At 60.2% G+C, this 20,552-nt stretch overlaps 1 protein-coding gene across 2 annotated transcripts in view; it reads right to left on the bottom strand.

The window, feature by feature from the left end:
• The window catches only part of SPTBN5 (spectrin beta, non-erythrocytic 5), a 45,293-nt gene that overhangs the window by 2,638 nt on the left and 22,103 nt on the right, over positions 1-20,552 (bottom strand). For both annotated transcript variants that reach the window (XM_030814252.1, XM_030814253.1), the window contains exons 29-65: positions 19,849-19,963; positions 19,650-19,760; positions 19,248-19,427; positions 17,800-18,003; positions 17,471-17,620; positions 16,935-17,039; positions 16,356-16,523; positions 15,741-15,890; positions 15,435-15,626; positions 15,207-15,302; positions 13,310-13,425; positions 13,106-13,220; positions 12,166-12,279; positions 11,905-12,026; positions 11,505-11,667; positions 11,110-11,298; positions 10,794-10,871; positions 9,949-10,121; positions 8,261-8,351; positions 7,973-8,119; positions 6,949-7,086; positions 6,614-6,870; positions 6,231-6,417; positions 5,765-5,977; positions 4,921-5,117; positions 4,596-4,800; positions 4,156-4,350; positions 3,422-3,577; positions 2,954-3,159; positions 2,614-2,803; positions 2,149-2,325; positions 1,962-2,063; positions 1,419-1,553; positions 1,014-1,085; positions 515-601; positions 291-382; positions 84-169 (exon numbers count right to left, since the gene is read on the bottom strand). In XM_030814252.1, coding sequence (XP_030670112.1) covers positions 84-169; positions 291-382; positions 515-601; positions 1,014-1,085; positions 1,419-1,553; positions 1,962-2,063; positions 2,149-2,325; positions 2,614-2,803; positions 2,954-3,159; positions 3,422-3,577; positions 4,156-4,350; positions 4,596-4,800; positions 4,921-5,117; positions 5,765-5,977; positions 6,231-6,417; positions 6,614-6,870; positions 6,949-7,086; positions 7,973-8,119; positions 8,261-8,351; positions 9,949-10,121; positions 10,794-10,871; positions 11,110-11,298; positions 11,505-11,667; positions 11,905-12,026; positions 12,166-12,279; positions 13,106-13,220; positions 13,310-13,425; positions 15,207-15,302; positions 15,435-15,626; positions 15,741-15,890; positions 16,356-16,523; positions 16,935-17,039; positions 17,471-17,620; positions 17,800-18,003; positions 19,248-19,427; positions 19,650-19,760; positions 19,849-19,963 — 5,474 coding nt within the window. The remainder of the gene's footprint in view (positions 1-83; positions 170-290; positions 383-514; positions 602-1,013; positions 1,086-1,418; positions 1,554-1,961; positions 2,064-2,148; positions 2,326-2,613; positions 2,804-2,953; positions 3,160-3,421; positions 3,578-4,155; positions 4,351-4,595; positions 4,801-4,920; positions 5,118-5,764; positions 5,978-6,230; positions 6,418-6,613; positions 6,871-6,948; positions 7,087-7,972; positions 8,120-8,260; positions 8,352-9,948; positions 10,122-10,793; positions 10,872-11,109; positions 11,299-11,504; positions 11,668-11,904; positions 12,027-12,165; positions 12,280-13,105; positions 13,221-13,309; positions 13,426-15,206; positions 15,303-15,434; positions 15,627-15,740; positions 15,891-16,355; positions 16,524-16,934; positions 17,040-17,470; positions 17,621-17,799; positions 18,004-19,247; positions 19,428-19,649; positions 19,761-19,848; positions 19,964-20,552) is intronic.

The following is a 20,552-nucleotide window of genomic DNA, read 5'->3' as shown; positions in this document are numbered from 1 at the left end:
CTAGGGGCCCAGGAGCTTGGGGCCCAGGAGCTTAGGGCCCAGGGAGTCGGCCGCCCTCCCCGCATCCTTCCCCTGAAACCCACCTGCAGGGCAGCCCAGGGCTCGCCACCAGCTCTCAGCCTGCTCTTCGGACGGTGCCGCAAACAGGATCTCTGCCCCACTGGTCAGCCTGGCACCCACACAGTCACAGGTCAAACTCCACTGTCCCTTTGGGGACCCCCACGCCTCCAGTCCCCACTGAGCCAGGTGGCTGCTGGGGGCGATGCCGGAGTCTGTGTCTCTCTCCTCACCTTAAGGAGAATGTGTGTTTCCTGCCATGGTGGCCCTGCAGCCTCTCACACCGGGCTCCCGTGAGGTCAAGGAGGGCCGTGGAAGCTACTTTCTGAGGAGAGATGAGAGGCAGGGGTCACTGCGGCCATCTCAGCTTTTCCCTATGGGGTCCCTCTGTCCTGGGGCCCCTCTGCCTTGTCTCCCAGCACCCTGATGTCTGCATCTCTGCTACCCTGCCTGGTACCTCCGCTGCCATCCTCTCATCCAGGAACAGGCTCAGGGAGCTGCCCTGCAAGGTCCCGTGGCAGCTGTCCCAGGAGCTCGAGCTGGGCTGTGGAGAGGAGGCGGGAAGGTCGCATGAGCCACATGCAGAAGGGAAGCCAGAGCTAGTGCCTGTCCACGCTTCACCGTGTGTGTGGAGCCTCCCAGGAAAAGCAATGGATTGGACCGAAGTCCCTATGGGGAAAGGGAAGCCACAGAGGGGCTCTGACAGGGGAAACCAAGCAGAAGGGGAAGAGCAGGTGGGGAGGAGGAATCCCAGCACCTCCTGGGGGGGGGGGTTGGGGGCGGTGGCAGAAGCTGGGAAGGGCCCCAAGGAACCAAACTGCCTGGACAGCATGGTGGGGGGTAGCATCTGCCCAAGTTCACAGTGCAAGGGTGCCAGGCCCAGATGGCTCTTCCGAGACCCTCAAGTGGTGCTACAACTGGGGAGCTGCCCAGAGAAGAAATCTCCGGGCACTTACCTGCCTCCCGCCAGGCAGCAGGTGCTGCTTGAACTCCAAAGACCCCTCCATGGTGGGGGTACCCTTTGCATCCTGAAAATGCAAGATGGGGCCCAGAAATGTCAGGACCAGCACCCTCAGGAAGGTGGGCAAGGCACCCACTGCCCCCTGCTCTCTTTATTCCTCCCATCCAAGTACTAACCAGGCCTGACCCTGCTTAGCTTCCAAGATCAGATGAGATTGGGCATGTTCAGGGTGGTATGGCTGTAGACAGCCATCTTTATTCCTAATGACCATCAGCTCCTGTGCCCAGGGCTCCCAGCACTGGCTCCAGGGTGTGGGCCCTCACCCCCACAGCCCCAGCCCCACTGCATGCTCTAGGGAGACCACGGCGGGGGGTGCCTGTAGCCCCATGGGGACACCTGCCTGGGGGCCCCTTGTCTCAGCCAGCTGTGCCCCTAGCCCCTGGTGTCCGGAGGGCCTCCACTGAAAGGATGTCAGCGAGCTGCCAGCTCTCCCGGGTTTCAGCTCCTGTGGCTGCAGCAGGAGCTCCTGTTCCATCTTGGGGAGTGGGGCAAGGTGGGCAAGGTGAGCCAGGTCAGGGGGACCAGCCAGGTCAGGGGGACCAGCCAGGTCAGGGGGACCAGCCAGGTCAGGGGGACCAGCCAGGTCAGGGGGACCAGCCAGGTCAGGGGGACCAGCCACGCCTTGGGCTCCCGTCTACCTCCCCTCCCCCAGCCCTCCTGGTCAGAGGGGGCCTGCCTCCCCCTCACTAGCTCTTTCAGCTTTGGCTCTGGAGGCTCACACCCAGTCCACCATGGTGCCTCTCCCACCACCGCAGCTGGCCAGGGAAAGGAGCAGGTGAGGCAGGGCCGGGTGAGGGCTCAGTGCCCTGGGAGACACTGACTTGCAGGCTGAGAGGGACTGTTCCCCCACCAGCCCTCAGCCCCTAGCCGAGGCACTCGTCACCTCTGTCTTCTGCATTTGGGCAAACTTCTCTTCCTGGGCTGCCAGCAGCTTTTCTAAGTCCTGGTGTCTGTGCAGCAGCAACTCCACATCTGACACTGAGTGCTGGGCAGAAGCATGTTCAGGTGAGGCCCAGCTTGTGGGGGGCCCGGAGCCTGGTAGCCAGCTAAGGGGCAGGACCCCCACTCACCCCATAGTCGGGCTTCAGCAGGAGGCCCTCCCGGCAGGCCAGCCAGGCCTCAGCCTGCTCCAGCCTCTGCCAAAGCTTCTGCAGGCCCCAGCTCTTGGCACAGCGTTGCCAGCGCAGGGCCCAAGCCTCCTCCAGCTCCTGCAGCCGCCCTTCCAGGTCCTGCAGACACCATGTCACCTGGTGGGGAGGGGCTGCTATGGGTGACAGCTTGGGTAGGGCTCCCACCATGCACGGCAAGGGCAAGGGCAAGGGCAAGGGCAAGGGCAAGGGCAAGGGCAAGGGCAAGTGTTAATGAAGTGCAGAGGGAAGGCTGTGAGACCCGCACCTGCCCCTTCGCAGCCTCTCTCCCTGCCTGCGCCCAGCCTTCCTTTCCCGCTGGTTTCCATGCCTGTGAGGGGCCCTGAGGCCTTGGGCAATCAGGCTGCATCCCCAGCCCAACCCCAGGCCCACCCTCTGAGTTCACACCTCCGGGGACATGAAGTGGCTGTCGTCCACCAGCTGCTGTCCTTCCTGCCGCAGGTCCTGGGCTTGAAGGCGGCACTCCCTGATTTCTTGCCCCAGCTCTTCATGCTGCCCAAGGAGCTGCTCAGCCCTCGCCATGTCCTCAGCCAGCTCCTCGGAGGACGCCAGCTCCTGCCTCTCCTGTGCCCATGCTCTGTGGGGCAGGGAAGGGAGCTGTTGTCAGGGCTGGCTGGGGAGCAGGGGAGGGCATGGGCAGGGGAGGGAGGGTCCACCTCCCCCAAGAGCCAGGATACCCCCACCCCACAGGGTAGAGCTGAGCCAGCAGCCGAGGTAGGACACCTACAGCAGTTCCTGGCAGCGCCCGAGGAAGGCATGGCCCTGTGCAGCCTGCACCAGCCACTGGCCTCGCTCCTGGGCCTTCGCCTGCAGGGTGGCCCAGGCCTCCTGCACCTTGGCCAGGCCCCCCGGAGCCGCAGGATGTAGCTGGCCCAGTCGGCAGGCCTCCGTCTGTACCCGTGCCACCTCCTTCTCCATCGCTGCCAGCTCTCTCTGCAACCAGAGCACGAGATCAGGCCTCAGTCCCCTCACTGAGCCGATGCGTGCTTTCCATTCAGGAGCACCAGGCCTCTCTGAGGAACCACCTCCACTCTGCTGCACAACCTAGGCCAAGTCCTAGGGCCCCTCGGGGAAGGATCTGGGTTTCTGGAGAGGAGGCTGAAGCAGGCTGGGGTGGGAGGGCTGAGATAGGTCCCCTCAGCCACCGCTTTCGGGCAGGGGCTCAGACAGGCAGGCTGCAGGGTGTGGGCCTCACCTCCAGGCGCCTGTGCTGTTGCTGCAGGGTCCGCACAGATGACAGGCTGTGGCCTCCTTCCTCTCCCTTCATCAGGGCCGTCTTCTCCTGCATCCTTCCCTGGAGCTCAGCTGCTGCCTGCTCAAAGCTGTGGACCTCATGGGCTGCAGCCAAGTTCTGGGAGAGGAGAAAGGAGCTGCTCGGGGCTGTTCTCTGCTCCCAGGACTCCTTTCTCCCTGGAGACATGGCCTTCTGGGCCACCTCCTTTTGAACAAGGAGGACCATGGGGCTTGATGTGTCCCCAGGTACAGAAACCATCCACCATGCTGCGGCCCTCAGTGAACATGATGATGTGGGTCTGTGGCAGGCCAGGGGGTGGGGAGGGCGGGGAGAGGAGAGGGCCTCATGTGCATCTCAGGGAAAGGCAGACGCGAGGTGTTGGGTCCACGTGAGGGAGCAGGCCGGTTCTTGGGGATCTGGCTGACCCTGGCAGTACCACCTGCAGTGCCTCTCATGGGGCTGGGGGACAGGGTCAGCTCAGGAGGCAGCCCCAGCCCAGGATCTACAGAGATGGAATGTCCTGGGCTGCAGCCAAGTCCTGGAAGAAAGCTGAGCAGGTGAGGGAGAAGGCGCATTCACTTGAGGCCAGCAGGCTGTGTGTCTTGTTGGAACCAAAGCCTGTGGTAGGGGGAGCTTAGAGGGATTTTTTGAAGACTCTGACACCCCTTAGCTCGGCCCGGCCTGTGGTCACCTACCTCTGTGCGGGCTTTTATCGCTTGGTCCAACCTCTCCCAAGCGGCCTCAATGCGGCTCCTCTGGGCTTGGATGTGGGGATAGCACCTGGGTGCACCCCGCTCTAGGGTGCCTGCCAATTTCCTCAGGGCATACACCTTGGCCTGGCCCAGGCTCTGCACTTCCTTTCTGAAAGCATCAAACTTCTCTTCCAGCACCTGCAAAGGTGTGAGGCCCAGCAGGGTCACTCGAGATGGTATCATGAACTCTCAAAGCTCATGAAGAGCTCAGCAGACTGATGGCTCTGAAATCTCTCAACCCAGGTTCTGGAACCATCGGGATCCTCCCTAGGACACCCTCTCCAGGCTTCTTTCTGCTGACTCCCCAGCAACCCTTTCATCCCAAGGCAGGCCTTCCTCGGCCTCTGCCCACTCCCCGTGAGGTTTGCTCAGGAGTGACTCACCTTGACGCCCTCCAGGTCCTGCCCATAGTCCTGGGACTCGGCGGTGGCTGCCTTAGTGGTCAGCCAGGCGTCGAGGAGCAAGGTCTCTCGCTCCAGCTGGTGTAGCTGCAGCTGCTCCTGCAGACCGTGCCCCCTGGCCTCCGCCCTCCGCAGCAGCTCTGCGTGGGCCTCCCGAACTGCCTGCAGCTGGGCTAGCACCTTGGGGCTGCGGGAAGAGAGCGACAGCCTGGACTGCAGCCCTTCCTCTCCAGGCTGGAGCAGTCTCCTGCCACCTCTGTAGGGGGCTTCTCTCTGCTCCTTCCCCGATGGTGTGGCTCCCGCCCACCTTTCTGGGTTCTTCCTGCTCTCCAGGAGTGCTGCTGTCTGCTGCAGCCGCTCGATGCGTGGGCCGAACGCTTCCAGGTCTCTCTTGGTGGCCTCCAGCCGCCGCAGAAGGGCCTGTGTGGCCTCAGCACTGTGGCCCATGTCCTCGCTGTCCAGGACATGGCCCCGCTCGGCCAGCCAGGATCCCGCCTCCAGGAGCTGGGGTCAGAGTGGAGATCCGTTTTCCCGGGGCACCCTCCAGGGCTCAGGATTTATAGCCACGATTCTCAGCCTGGCTGCACATGGGAATCACCTGGGAGCTGTCCTGCTCCCTTGGCCTGGCCCCACTCCTAAGCAGCCTCATCTGGTCCGGAACACAGCCAGAGCGGCAGTGTTTTGTAAAGGGTCCAGGTGATTGTTTTTTTCTATGCAAAATAGACATTTTATTCTTGGTTCATAGGCATAGATTTTGTTTTTGTCACTTAATAAAACCAAGTTTTAGCAAATATTCCTTGCAGTGTTTCTCCCTTTCATTTATTAGCCTATTTACTTCATTTACTTCAGTTTTTCTTCCTTTACAATTGTATTCACCATTCTGAAGTAATTGAGGTATAATCGTCCAGGGAAGGTTCCAGGTGATTCTCATGTAAAGCCCTGGTTGAGAACCACTGGTCTAGAGGGAAAAAAGACAAAAGCCAACCCAGCCAGCAGCTGTGTTCTGGGAAACATGTGGAAGGAAGCCCTTGGGGGCAGGAAGACCACTGAGTGGAGGAGACGAAAGGTGCCCAGGCCCGGAGTTACCTCCCGGCCGCACTCGCCCTGTGTTCCAGGCCTGCCTGCTGTGCCCTGCCCATCAGTCCTCTCACCTCAGTCAGAAACTGCTGGGCCTCCTGAGCCTGCTGCAGCAGAAGCCGCCTCCGCGCCGCCTCTGCCCGTAGGTGGGCCATGGCCTTCTCCAGCTGCTGCACCCGGGTGGCCACCTCGTGGGCGGCAAAGTGCCCAGCCTGCACCAGCTTGTGCCCAGTGCCCAGCACCACCCGGGTCAGAGCCTCGTGGCTGCTCATCTCACTCTCCAGGTTCTGTGGGGGAGGAGGCAGGAGGATGCGGATGTTGCTGACCCTTGGGGGACTCCCACAGTTGTGCTCGAAGTTTCACAGGACCCCACTAACTTGTCCCCAAGGAGTTCCCTGTCCCCATGACTCCCAAAGAATCCAGGGCATCCCAAAAGCCCCCACAGGCAGAGAGTTCCTGGCTGGGCCCAGAGAGTGCCGTTTCCTTGGCTGAGAAGCCCTGCTCATGTGCGAGGCCGGCTCTCCCCGGGTGGGCCCACACCTGGTGCTGCTCCTGCAGGTGCCGCACCGCACTCAGGCTCTGGCCGTAGTCCTGGGCAGCGGCCAGAGGCAGCTTCTCCTGCACCCAGGCCATTTCCTCATCAGCGTCCCTGAAGAACTGCAAGAGGAGGCTCCGGGCCTCCAGGGCCGTCCTGCGCTCCTGCAGGGGCTCCCTCAGGCTCTTGAACCTGCAGCGGTGGAGGGTGGGACCAAGGGAGGCAGGGACCAGGGTGTCAGTATTAGGGATACCTGGTGACACAGATCACCCAGCCGTGGCCCTCACCATGGGCAAGGGGAGAAAGTGAGAAGACATCAGTTAGGGGCAGGGGTGGGTGTCCCTCCAGGAAGGCAGGGAAGAGAAGCTGAGGGCACGGGTGGATCTACCTCTGAAGCAGCTGCCGGGCCTGCTCTTCCACGTCTTGGGCAAGGCAGTGGCCTTCCCTCACGAAGGCCTGGGCCTGGCCCAGCAGTGCCTCAGCCTGCCTAGCCTTCTTGTCCACTGCTGCTTCCAGCTCCCTCTGTGTGCCCAGGAGCTCGCCCACCCCAGGCAGGGCCTGGTCCACAGTGGGGGCTCTCAGCTCAACTTCGATGGGCTCCAGCCAGTTCTCCAGTTCCTCCATGCTCCGCCGCAGATGCAGGGCCTAGGGTAGAAAGTGAGGTAGGCAGGAGGGGAGAGGCTTGAAGCCCGGCCAGCCGCCCCTCGGCCTGCACAACCTCACCTCGCAGGCCTTCTGGAGCTTGGCCACCTTCTTCTGGAAGTTGTCTTGCAGCTCACCCCAGAGTGCTTCCAGCTCCTCCAGTCGCTCCTGGATGGCCTCTGAGGCTGGATGGCCCCCCTGCAGCAGCCTCTGTCCCTCCTGCAGCCACAACATGAAACACACCTTGTGGACTCAGGACTGCTGGTACCAGGGCACTTGTGTTGACTCTGACCACCAGCACTACAGCTGCAGAGTCCCTGCGGTCCAGCTGCATGATCTTGAGCAACTTTTTTTACCTAAGCCTCATTTTCCTCATCCGTATCATAGAGAAAATAATGGTTATTTTGTTTAAATGAGATAAGTCATATAAAATACTTAGCAGGGTGATTTATATCAGAAGGAGCCAACCTGGGGTCAGGACCTGCCTTTGCAGGTGGAATAGACAAGGTCTTAAAAAGTGCTATGCTGGGCACAGTGGCTCATTCCTGTAATCCCGGCACTTTGGGAGGCTGAGGTGGGTGGATCGCCTGAGCTCAGGAGTTTGACACCAGCCTGGACAACATGGAGAAACCCCATCTCTACCAAAAATACAAAAAAGTAGCCAGATGTGGTGGTGTGGGCCTGTGATCCCAGCTACTTGGGAGGCTGAGCTGGGAAGATCACTTGAGCCTGGGAGGCGGAGGTTGCGGTGAGCTAAGATCTTGCCACTGCACTCCAGCCTGGGCGACAGAGCAAGACCCTGTCTCAAAGTGGCTATGTTTTGACTCCTTCACTCACAGGACTGCTGGCTATGTCCTGTTCACAACAAAATGTTATCTTTAAAATTACTGAAAAGGTGCCATTTTTGGAAAGGGTGCCCCTGCCCCGGGGAAGCAACTGCTTCTTACTACACTTTGCCTACACAACCGCTTAGCCAGGTGCCTGCACACAGAAAGTACTGGATAATGCTGGCCACCATTACTGTGGTTCAGCACCAGCTCTGGGGGACTGTCCTGTGCTCTGCCTGGAGAGCTGTCCCACCACCCTCCTGCCCGCAGGGCCTCACCCGCTGCAGCTCCTGCTGTTGGTGCATGCTCGCGTCCAGCTCCGCCTGGAAATTCTGCTGCTTCCGTAACTGCGCTGGCAGCGTGGCTGTGTCCAGCAAACCCTCCTCCAAGGCCACCAGGTTCTTCTCCCTCAGCCATGTGGCCACCTGGGCACATGGGGAGGACAGGCCTGCTGTCTAGGGCTTTCCCCTTCCCCCGACCTCTGGGATACCCCAGAGGAAGGGTGGCCTTTCCCTGGGTCAACTCCTTCCCCACCATGACCGCCTCCCTCTCCAAGCGAGGCGAACCTCCTGGGAGTCCTGCAGGAAGGCCTGCAGCTGCTGGAGCTCCTCCAGGCGATGGCGGCGGGTCCCGGCTTGCCTGAAGAGCACCTCCTTCCTGCCGGGAGGAGAGGCTCATGGGCCTGGAGCCACCCCCGGGGCCGGGTGGGGTGCCTGTCCAGCCTAAGCTTTCTCGGGTATGAATATACTCCGAGTTTGGAGTTTCCTTTGGAATAAAGATACACTGCACTCCCCCTCTGTATTTGTGTCTGTTATGGGCCGGATCTTGTACCCCCAAGTTTGTTTTTGTTTTTGAGACAGAGTCTCACTCTGTCACCCAGGCTGGAGTGTAGTGGCACAATCTCTGCTCACTGCAACCTCCACCTCCCGGGTTCAAGCAGTTCTTCTGCCTCAGCCTACCGAGTAGCTAGGACTACAGGCTCACGCCTCCACGCCCAGCTAAATTTTGTATTTTTAGTAGAGGCAAGGTTTCCCCATGTTGGCCAGGCTGGTCTTGAACTCCTGACTTCAAATGATCCACCTGCCTCGGCCTCTCAAAGTGCTGGGTTTACCTGCGTGAGCTACTGCACCCAGCCTGTACCCCTGAGTTCTTATGTTGAAGGCCTAACTCCAGAAGTGTTTTTGGAGACAGCGTCTTTAAAAGAGGTAATTAAGTGAAAATGAGGTCATATGGGTGGGTCCTAATCCAGTGTGACCTTATGAGAGGAGAAAACGGGCAGACACAAGCACGGGGGGAAGATCTGCCTCCTGCAGGAGGGCAGAAGCCAGGGGCTAGAAGTCAGGGTGGCACTGTGCTGGGGGAAGCTGAGCCTGCCAGGAACCACCTAAGGTGACTGGGGGGAGGGGGTGGTGACAGAGACCAGCAAAGTTTGCATTCCATTAATTCAAAGACCTCCACAGGTACCCAGGTGTGGTCCACCTGCAAGAATGGGGAGGGGGTGGCCCTGACCACTGCCAGGACACCAGCACAAGGAGCCACGGCATTTGTGGGTGCTGGCTGACTCTCTGATCGGCTCTCTGAGAAGGACAAAAGCCCCCACCAGTCTGGGATCTGGCTTTTGACCGTATCTGCCTTGATCTAAAAGTCTGAGGAGCTGCATGAAGCAGCCAAACCCGATGAGCTTTTACAGGGAAAAAAACCGCAGAGCTGGGGTCTCATGGGCCGTGCAGGTCACATGCATCTGTGTCTGAACTTCAGTCAGACGAGCTAAGACTTCTGCTAGCCTGCCTGTGGGGCCAGCACCGTGCTTTCGTCCTCATCACAGCCCTTAAAGCCCAGGATGTGAGGCTCAGCTGCCATGAGGAGGAACTTGTCTGAGTCCTGCCATTAGTGAGCAGCACAGGGACTCAGGACTGTGACCCTGGAAGGCCGATGCTTGACCTCTGTGCCCTGCAACCTTCCGTTTTGTGAGATGGTTTCCCCTTGGTCTCCTAGCATAAGCCTCTCTTTAAACTCCCTTTGATCTCAACTGAATGAAGAAGGAAGTGGGATTTTCCACGTGGTGTTTGATGTCCATAACAGGCAGACACATTGCAGGGCCGGGGTGGTGGGGACCCCCGGCATCTGACTTCAGTCCTTGGAAAAGGCTGGTGAGCCTGGGCCAAGTAGTGGAAGAGTGGGAAGGGAAGAACCGGGATGCCAGATGCCTGTGCCAGCCCGCCCACAGCACCCCTCACCCCAGAGCCACCGCTACCTTCGAAGCATGGCCTGGCACCTGCCCAGGGCACTTTGGGCCTCAGGGTGCCCACCGTGGTGCAGGCCGCGGGCCGTGGCCTCCAGAGTGCTGATCTTTCCCGCCTGCACCTCCAGGTCCCGCTCCAGCATCTTGTGCTTCCACAGAAGGGGCTCCATGGGGTCCAAGGGGTCCTGGTGGGAGTGGGGAACCCGATACTGTCCATGAGGCTTCCCCTCCCATCCCAGGCTACCTGCCTTCCCACCTAGAACCATCCTACCAAATGCTCATCCACAGAGCGGCTGCTCCGCCCAAACACATCATCCCTCACATCCCTCACATCCCTCAAGGCTGTTTCCAGCTTTAGGACAGTGATTCCCAGCCAGGGGAGGCATTTGGGATAGGGATCAAGAGCCAGAATCTCCAAGGCAGGCAGAGCTTTTTCATGTAAGGTGAAAGCTCCCTCCTCTGCTCTCTCCGGAGGACTATGTTAGTCCCCAGTTATCCTCTGAGGTCTCCTATAAGTTACACTTGTCTGCTTCAGGGTTGGGGCAGTGGTGGGAAAAGCAAACCTCTAGGCATTTGGGAAGCGAGGAGGGCAGGGGCGAGGCGGCAAGCATGGGTCAGGCCCACACAGGCACTCTAGAAGCTCCTTGGTGTTCGCAGTGGGGCCTGCCCACAGCTGCATGGGAACTGCTCCAGATGATGGGTAAGTAACTGCCCTGTGACGGATGTGGCCCAGGATGGGGAGGTGCCCCAGAAGGGGAGGATCCCTGGTCTGGGGAGCTCAGGCAGCACTGGCTCGTTTGACCCCTAATGCTGCTCTTGTAAGTCCCCCCTCCTGCCCATTCCTGCTGGGCACCTACCCATAGACCCTCACTGGCTAGGGAGTCTTCCTTGCTGCAAAGCCAACGTTCCATCTTCTCCACGGAGCTCAGAAACAGCTGAGAACAAAGGAAAAGGCAAGAGACAGTGGGCGGAGGGTCCAGCCACTGCAGTTGGAGTGACCGTTCCAGCGGCACAGGTTGGGGAACCAGGGTCCTGGAAGGCAAGAGTGCTGAGTGGTGGGGAAGTCCCTGGCACGGCAGCCCCTCCAGCCTTAGCCTTGACCAGAGGCTGTGGGGTCAGTACAGGCCCTGTTGGGTGGGGCAAGATGCAGGCTGGAGATGGGACTGTGCCTACCTGTAGCTCCAGGGCCTGCTGCAGCTGCAGCTGGTGCTCCTGCCAGGCCCCTTCCAGGCTGCTCAGCTCCTGTTCTAAGCCAGCCAGCGCCTGGCGAATGTCGGAGCTGGAGGGGTGCCCCGCTGTGAGCAGTCGCTGCCCAGTGCTTCGGGCCAGGCTGAAGCTGTCTGCCCAGGAGTCCAGCTCGGCCTGGAACAGGACTGGGTTCAGATCACTGGGGGCTGGAAGCAGCCCAGCAGGCAGGAGAGAGGTGGGGAAACAGCTGAGGAGTGGGAGGCTGGAGGAGGCAGGCAGGGCGGGACACTCAGGAGGCCCAAGAGCAAGGGGATGAGAGGAAGGGGAGGGCAGGGCAGAGGTGAGGGCCTGGGAAAGGCTTGGGCCAGCTGCCCGTTCACCTTGCGCTCCTGATGCTCTTCTAACATATGCCGGGCTTCCACAGGGCTGTGAGGAGCGGGGCTCGTGTCCATCTGAGCCCGCAGCCTCTGGGCGCCGACCAGCAATTCCTGCAGCGTTGCCTGGAGTTCCTGAGCTTGGTGCAAGGCATCCAGTGCCTCCCTCCTGCCCACAGCGCTTATCAGCTAGTCCCCAGGCCTTCAAACCCCTCTGCCCTGTGCTCACTGGTATCTTCTGTCCCTTAATCCCCTCAACCACAGGAGGGCCCACGGGCTGGGAGTTACTGGGAGGACAGTGCAGTTATTTGAAGGGTGGAGAAGGAATCCTAGGGGCTGAGGGGAGGTGTAGGGACTGAGGTGCTGGAGGATGGGTCGGCGAGGGCAAGGCCTGCGGGGTTCATACCGCTTCTGGGCCCTGCTCAGGAGCTGCCACCAGCTCTCGGCTACCTCCTGCTGCCTGTGTCTGAGGCTGTGGGCTGCCTCAGGGCTTCTCTGGCAGAGGCGGCCCACTTCATGCTCTAGGGACTGTGGGGGAAGCCAGGGTCAGAGGCTGGGGCAGGGGAGCCCTGGGCCACCCTGGCATCGCAAAGCCCCTCCTCCCCGCTTCTGACTAGGGTCCCACTGAGGAGGTGCCCTGGGCCCAGCTCCACAGCCAGCTGCGCACCTCCACCTGGGCCTGGATGAGGTGCACTTCCCGCTCCAGCTCCTCATGTTTCCGCAGCAGCCTCTGCGTGCTCTCCAGATCCTTCCCGCAGTCCAGGGCCTGGATCAGGGCTTCCTGGGGGAGGGGCACGGCCAGTTACCTGCTAGGCCTTTGCTTCGGCTCCTCCTTCCTGGCAAAGGGCCTGGCCAGTGGCTTCTGTGTGTACAGCAAGTCCCCAGCGTGATTTCCTGGCCCCGGCTTTGAGGGCCAGAGATCTCTTCCTTATGTGAGGGGATGATTCAGAGGAGCAACTCTGGATTTGGAGTCTCCTCTGAGGGGAGAACCTCACGTGTGTGCTGCTTCCCTGTACACTGTCTCACTCGACTCTCATCCCTTGAGGAGTGAGAAAGAAAATAGAGCAAGGATAGACAGACAGGCCTGGGCAGACAGGCCTGTGCCGTCATCTGAGGGCAGGAGCCAGCAGAGGAAACAGCCAGGCGTGCCCACCACAGGCAGCACCTGTTTCACATGAGGGCTTCCTAAACCGGGTTCTAACCCTGCCAGATTCCAGCCCGGGGCTCTATGGTTGTGTACCCAGTCCCAGGGCAAATCTCCTGAGGGTTTGGGCTTCCTCAGAGATGGGAGGAAACAGAGAGGGTGTTTTCTGGCCTCTGGACCTGCCATATATCTGGGGACCAGGATCTGGGGGGGGAAAGGAGACAGGGAAGCCCCCACTGAGCTTGCAATGGGTGCTTCTATGGTCCTGAGTTGATCCCGAGGGCCAGCCCATCAGATGTCCCTGGTGCAGACCTGATGGGACGCACCTCCAAGTACCCAGCTGAACAGGAGAGGTCAGTGAGAGGGGAGACGCATGGGAGACGCATGGGAGACTCTAGGCAGCGCCCCCTCCCCTGACTGCATTTGCTCACAGCCCCCGCCAGGACCTCTTTCCACCATGTACCTTCTCCTGAATCCTCTCGGTGACATTGTCTAGCTCTCGGGACAATGTGTGTATCTCCAGGGCCCCTTCGAGCTGCTGCTGGTACCGGAGCAGGTTGCCATGGAAACTCGCCCACCTGGCCAAGGGGTGGTGGTGTAATGTGGAGCCTGAGGTGGCCTTCCACCCCTCTCCCAGCCCCTTGGTTCTCCTCAGCCTGGGACTGGCCTGTTGTTGAGCTGGCTTCGCCGCTGGCAGATGATCTTGACTTCCTCAGGGTCCCGGTTCTTGAGCTGCAGTGACAAGTCACTGATGCTCCTGATGCGGGCATCACCCACTGTGTCCTGCAGGGGAGGTACGGGTGAGGGCATTGGCACCCCCCACGCAGAGCCCCTTCTTCCCACCTCAGCGGGCACTGGGAGCAAGCCTGGGCCCCAGAGCACGAGGAACAGCATATTTGGGCAGTGGGAGGAACTGCCTCCTGCCTCCTCTACTGTGGCAGGTGCCTGAGGTCACCCCGTCCAGGTGAAGTGAGCAAGATCAGCTTGGAGCCTGCAGCCCCAGAGTCATCTCTAAGGCCAGAAAATGGGATCCCTGCAGTGGGTACCATGTAGGAGGGGGAGAGTGGGCACATGCTCACTAACAGAAACTCTTGAGACGGAGTCTCCCTCTGTTGCATTGTTGTTGCAGTGGCACAATCTCAGCTCACTGCAACCTCCACCTCCGCGGTTCAAGTGATTCTCCTACCTCAGCCTCCCGAGTAGCTGGTGCTACAGGTGCCTGCCACCAAGCCCGGCTAAGTTTTGTATTTTTCGTAGAGATGGAGTTTCACCATGTTGGCCAGGCTAGTCTCAAACTCCTGACCTCAAGTGATCTGCCTGCCTTGGCCTCCCAAACTGCTGGGATTACAAGCGTGAGCCGCTGTGCCCAGCCACAGAAACTTTTAAAATGAAAATTCAGCTTCTTGGATGAAGAGAGGCAAAGGGAGGTTGTGGAATGGAACAGTGAGCTCTGGCTTCCTGGGGTTTGGGTGTCCCCACCCCAGGACTCGTCTGAGCTGAGGCTGGTGCTGCTTGGACACTGGGGGGGTTTAAAGGTACACAGGGAGGGGTCCACTGCAGGGTGCGATTGCAGGTCTCCTGCCTCTGGCATCTGTAGAGCTTGTTTAAATTTCCAAAGCACTTTCCTATGAAGTGCCTCATGCAAGGTAGGCAGGGAAGGACATTCCCCTCCTTTTATAGACGCTGGAGCAGAGCTCAGAGGCTAACGTGGCGCCTTTGTGGCAGAGCCAGGATTCAAGCCCAGCTCCTTTAGAGTCTAGCTCTCTTCCTACTACAGCATCTGGCACAGCGTCTGTGAAATTCCACCATTAGCAAGGGATGTCTTAGGTTTAAGCACTGCCGCCTCTTAAAAAGTAATACATACATGTACCGGGGGACAAGGTTAGCACATTTGGTCTTTAACACCTGATTGTCAATACATTTGCCGTTTTTTTTTCCTGTATACCACATAAGAGAAATAGATGTTTGGTGTGTGTATGTGTGAGGGAGCGGGTGTGGGGTAAGGAGGAGATGCTGAGACGCTGAAATAGTCACACTGAAGGCGGGTGCTGATTATCCGCCACATCCAGGCATATGTCCTATCTTTTTAAGATTTTTTGAAATAATTATAGATGCCCAAGAAATTGCAAAAGTCCTGCGGAGAGGTCCATGTGCCCTTCCCCAGCTTCCCTTACAACAGCATCCTATATAACGATAACATTAAAACCACAAAGCTGACGGTGTAATACTACCAAGTAGACCAGTCTTCATTCAGATTTTATCAGTTTTTGCAAGTATGCCTCTGTGCGTGGCAGTGGGGGTCAGGTCTATGCAGTTTTATCACAGCTAGAGATTCACATACCTGCCACACCACATACGTGCTCTCTTACCTCTGAGGTGGGTGCTACCCCCATTCTAAGGAGGAAGGAGTGAAGGCAGGTGAGAGGAGGGAGCCTGCCTGTGGGCATGGGAGGAGCACGCATGGAGCCCACGCCCTGCCCTACAGCCCACACTCTTTCCCTGCTCTCAACTGGCTTTTCAGTGCGGGATGCATGGCCAACCTCTACCCAGCAAGGCCCCCTCACCCCAGCCGAGGTTCCTCGGCATTCACGGAGCCGCCGTCGGAGCTGCAGGCAGTGCTCCAGGTCCTGGCCCAGGTCACCAACATTCATTGTCACCTCCTGTGAAGGCCGAGGGTGGGGAGGGAGCGCTCTGAGCACCAGCCCAGGTTCCTGGCACCTGCTGCTGGGGCTCCCTCCTGTCAAGGGAGGGCTCCTCCCCCCATCTCAGCCCCCGCCCAGCTGGGGCTACACCTTCTCCTGGATCCAGGCCTCTGCGAGGTCCACTCTCTGCAGAAACTCCAGGAAGTTCCGCCTGTCCTCCAGCTCCTGGCCTCTGAGGGCCACTGCCTGCCTCAGGTCCTCCCAGTGCTTCCGCAGGCCCTGCAGCCACTGGGAGACCTCTGCCGCTCGAGGGTGACTCTGTGCCAGGAGAGCCTCTCCCTTCTGGAGGGAGAGAGGGGACACAGGACATCTTGCCTGCTGCCCTTCCTCCTAAGACCGACATCGCCCCTGGGCCACACTTTGGGGCAGGCATGGGGCTGAGGGCCCAGTTGTTACCTTGGCAACAGAGGTAATGACCTCCTCACGGGCCTGGACTTCAGCCTCAAAGGCCTGGTGTTTCAGCAGGGGCTTCAGCTTATCTCTCAGGTCCCCAGGAGAGATCGGCTCCTTCAGCTGCTGGGCCCACGCCTGGATCCAGTCCTCAGCCTGGTGGGGGTGGGACATGAATGCTGTGATGTTCTGCAGCCTCGGGCCCCAGACACCACAGGCCTAGCCCCCAGCCATTCACAGGAGGCTGGCCTCAGGGGTGGGGCGGGCAGCACCTGGTAAATGTGCCCTGAAGGTTCTAGCTCCGGAAGGTTGCTGCAGGAGGCAGCTGGGCAGGGCCTTGGGTGGGCTCTTGTTTTGGAGGTGTGGCCCCTACTACTGGGGCTCTGGGCTGCCCTGCTCCCTTCCCCACCTCTCTTGCCCTGGCCCTGCTAGAGCTGGGACACTGGTGGGGTCTCCACACAAAGGGGCTTAGATCCCATGTTCTGGGCTCCAGCACAGCCTCTGGGAAAGCCATCCACCCCCTGAACCTGTTTCCGCCTCACAGTGTTGTGGTGTGAAGGCGGCTGAAAACTGTCGAGTGTGGTTCCAGTGGAAGGCCCTGGGCTGGGGGTGCCCTCTGACCTGGGTTGCGGCCCGGGTGAAGCTGGCCATCAGCAGGGAGGCGTGCAGGGCGTGTCCCCGGCTCTCCGCCAGCTCCTTCACTCTGGCCCGGCGCTGCAGCAGGATGGGAAGCCGGTCCCGCACCCGGGGGCGCCGGAGCATCTTCAGCCGCTCACGCAGGGCTGCCTCCTGTGGGGCAGGGGCACAACTGCTGCTCTCCCATCCTGGGCTGGGGCAGGGCCTGGCCCGCAGGGCTCACAGTCCTTTCTTCGAGGGCCCCGGAGCCCTTTCCTCAGCCCCACATGGCTGAGGGGTGTCTGATCCTCCCAGCCACAAGCCAGACCAGTCTGCTCCCCAAGGACCACACGGTGTGGACAGAGCCGAATGCCCCGTGTGGGTCTCTGCAGTGTGGCCCATCGCCCCCTGGGCCCTCTTCTTGAGCCACACATACAACTTGCTCAGTCAACCCCAACCAGGCCCCCAGCCTCGCAGGCTCATCAGCACTGCCTCCGGGAATGCACCGAGCGCCCTGTGACCCCCTTCAGGACTCTCTCCTGACCCCCACACTCTGACCACGCCCAGACCTCCTGAGTCCATTACCTTCTTGTCCTGGGCAGTCAGAACCTTCAGGAAGACCTCGTGCTTGTGAATCAACTGCTCTACCTCTTCCACCGAGCTCCCCAAGGCACTGGTTTTCAGGGAGACCTGGATCCACAGAAAAGTCAAAGAGGCCACCAAGCCTTCCAGCCAGCCAGCCCCTCCAGCTGCAGTCTGTGCCCATGGGCACTCTGGGTGTGGCAGGGCCTCAGGAGTGCCCCCTGAGCTTGGCGAGGAGCTGTGAGGAGGAGTGGGAGCCCAGGTTGGGAGGCTGCGACACCTCAACCTCTGCACCATGTGGGGAGCATGACCAGCCTCTGGCCAACTTCCTTGGAGCTCAGTCTGGGATAGGGGCTGAGGATGTCAGTGGACGCTCAGGGGCCTCAGTGCTTCACCGTGGCCACCTAGAAGGACTTGTGCACAGCTGCCCCATATTAGAGAAAAAGCCAGAGAGGCAGGAGGAAAGGGACTGAGCAGAGAGGGGAATGGAAAGGAGGAGCAGGAGGCTGTGCGGAGTGTGAGGGTGGGAGGGGACCTGCCTCCTGGGCCGCGAGGATCTCCTCCAGGCGGCCGCACTCTCTGAGGAAGAGCTGCTCCTGCTGCTCGGCCTGCAGCCTCTCTTGCTTCCGTGCCCAGGCCTGATACACCTGGTCCCTCTGGTCCTGCAGGGCTCGAAGCTCTTCCTGGACCTGGGGATGGACACATGAGGAGCCTCAGTTGGGGAGGGCAGTGTGGGTGAGGTGAGGACTGGATCCTAAGGGAAGCTCCTGAGGAGAGGTCAGCATGGCACAGTAGGACGGGGCACCAGGTGGCCAGGCACAGGCTAGGTCAGCTAGGGTATGTGGGGGCACCAGGAAAGGGGACCCACCTCCTTGGTGGGTGTCCCTGCAGCCAGGAGTGCCTGCTGGCCCAGCTGGGCGGCCTGCTGCCACAGCTTCTCCCGGGCCTCCAGCTCCGCCTGGAGCCACTGGTGGGCATTGAGCTTCAGCGGGCCACTGCTGGGCTCTTGCGAACTCTCCTCCACCTGCAGGTCCTGGCGCACGCGGGCTGCCCAGGAGGTGTAATCGCGCACCTGATCCCAGGGACACGGAGGGAGAGCTGGGTGAGGGCTGGGCTGGGCAGCAGGAAACCAGGTGCTGAGGCAACTGCAGCCCACCTGAGTCCACTCACACAGCCCGAGCCGACCCGGGTCAGGGCCTCGGGTGAGGCACCTGTGGCCCTTTGTCGCTTGGTTTCTCCGTTCTCATCCAACCCGATCCTCCCAGAACCACGAACCCTCCACACAAGCCAGACCCTCACCACGACACATCTCCGGCCTTTGCTCCTCCTGCCTTCCCATCTCTACAGAGCTCACCTGGATGAGGCCATGAGAGGACTGGCGGCTAGCAAGATCAGCCCCATCAAGACTGCTTGATGGGGAAAGAAAGTTCACCTGCCCTTCAAGGGCCCCTTGGCCGCCTTTGCCTGGTGAAGCCTTCCCTGGTATTTGACCATTGCACTGCTCTCCTTGTTCTCTGAATTACTAATTTAACCCTTACAGACTGTCTTCTGCTGATTTGTGTACAACTATACAAGACTGGTGCTGGAGGGACTTCAGGCCCTTGTCCAAATATCCCATTGCATGGAGGAAGGAAGGGTAAATGGCACAAAGAGTCTTGTAAACTCTAAGTGCATGACAAACCCAGGGTTAAGTGCCTTGCTCAAGCTCACACTGCCAGCAAAGCAGCAGAGTTGGGTCCCTAAACTCAAGCCTTTTTGCAGTGTCAGTTTGGGCCTCCTGGTCTGCCAGGTCCCAGGACAGGGGGATGCCAGGGACACCCCGTGGCCAGGACCTACTGTCCCAGTCTGATTCTCTGGGTTTCGGGCTCATCTCCCCAGGAAGGAGGGCTCCATGAGGGCAGCAGTTCCACTTTCCATAGCTTCTATATTACCCTCCTCTCTCCACCTGTGGCTTCAGCCAGGAGCTGAAGACAGACATTAAATAGATACTGGCTGATCCAGAGGTCACTGTCTAACATCTGGGTCTCCAGTTATGAGCTTTCCTGGGCAGTTCTTACTCCCAGCCCTGGCTGGGACCCCGCGTGACTGCCCTGCCACTCACCTTGCTGGCACTGACCCAGACCCTAAGGTGTCACTGCTACGCCCATGTGCTCAGCCCCTGACCAGCCAGACTGACATCCCGTGTGCTCGTGCTCTCCCACCCGAGTCCATGCTTGTTCTCCCTCCGGAGCTGGAGGGCCTCATGCGTGCATGCCCATGCGTGGTGCAGCACACACACATGCTCACACACGCCACCCAAGGGGCAGGAGCCCTCACCGCGGTGCGGAAGCGGGCCAGGAGGCGTGCCCGCTCCAGCTGGGCCCTGCGCTGCTCCACGCGTTGCTGCAGCACTGCCCACGCCTGCATCACAGCTTGCTGCCTCTGCTGCACCGCATGGGCCTGAGGCCCCGGACACAGCTTCTGCACCCTGCCTGCAGTCTCCAGCAGTTCCTGCAGCTGCGGGAGGGGAAGGGAACAGGGAGGCAAGGGTCATGTCCTCCTGATTATCCCGCAGATGTATCCCTTGCCTGGGAACTCTGGCCCCCTTGGGCCACATCCTGCCGTGCACAGTAGGCCCATGGGAGGCCCTGAGGGACAGTGGAAAATCTAGAGGAACAGGCAGGCCAGCCTGAGGGGGCTGCAGGGGCCTGGGTCAGAGAGGCAGCCAGCTGGGCTCACCTGCTGCTCGGTGCCCGCGAGTTCTCGCTCCAGTCCCTCGTGGCTTCTCAGCTGGGCCTCCAGCCCACGCAGGTCCCGTGCCACATTGTTGGGGAGGCTCGTGGCTTTCTCCTGAGGGGGAATGCCGAGGAGATGAGGGATGGAGGGTGGGCACTGAGCCTGCAGTGTATCCACTTCTAGCCACCCCTCCGGCTCATACCTGGACCTGGGTGAGGACTTCCAAGAGATCTCTGTGAACTCTGAGGGTGGTCTCGGCATCTCGGAGCGCGTGGCCTCGGGCCTGGGTCAGCTCCCACAGCTCCGACCAGGCGGCCCTGCCCACGGCGTGTGGAAGATCAGCAGGGGTCAGCTGCTGGGCCGTCTCATTCCTCCCTCCCGCTAGGTCTGGTCAGCCCCCTCCTCTCTGAGTTGTATCGGGACTTGCCCAAAGCTCCTCCTCCTTGAAACCTGTCCTGCCTGTGGCCCTGCCTACGCACCTTCTTCCCGGGAGCCTGTGTTCTAGCTTTACCATGAATTCAGTGCTTTGCTGCTGTAATGCTCGGCACTGAATGGTATCTGTGCTCTGTGATACTCCTTACATCTTGTGCTTTGATTAACAGGGCGTCGCCCAGATTATGATTACAGACGCTTTGTGGGCAGAGGCCACATCTCTCCGTTCCTCGCTAACTCTGCAACTCGCTGAGCTCCTGAGGCTTCTGCCAGGCCAGGCTCTGGGCTAGTGGTGATGGGCAAGTCATGACCTTGCCTCAAAGCTCACAGGCTGGGAGTGGATCCAAATCAGCCAAGTGGACAACTAGGAACGACACGAGGCATGGGCTGTCCCGAGTGAGCATAGGAGCTGGGGTAGCTCAGGGGAAGGCACTGATTTCTGGCCCCACCATCTTCCCACAGCTCCTGCTCTCA

This window comes from Nomascus leucogenys, chromosome 6 (genome assembly GCF_006542625.1).
Source record: "Nomascus leucogenys isolate Asia chromosome 6, Asia_NLE_v1, whole genome shotgun sequence".
NCBI lineage: Eukaryota > Metazoa > Chordata > Mammalia > Primates > Hylobatidae > Nomascus > Nomascus leucogenys.
Note: the sequence above shows the minus strand (reverse complement) of the source record. Positions and strands in the feature narration are given on the sequence as shown.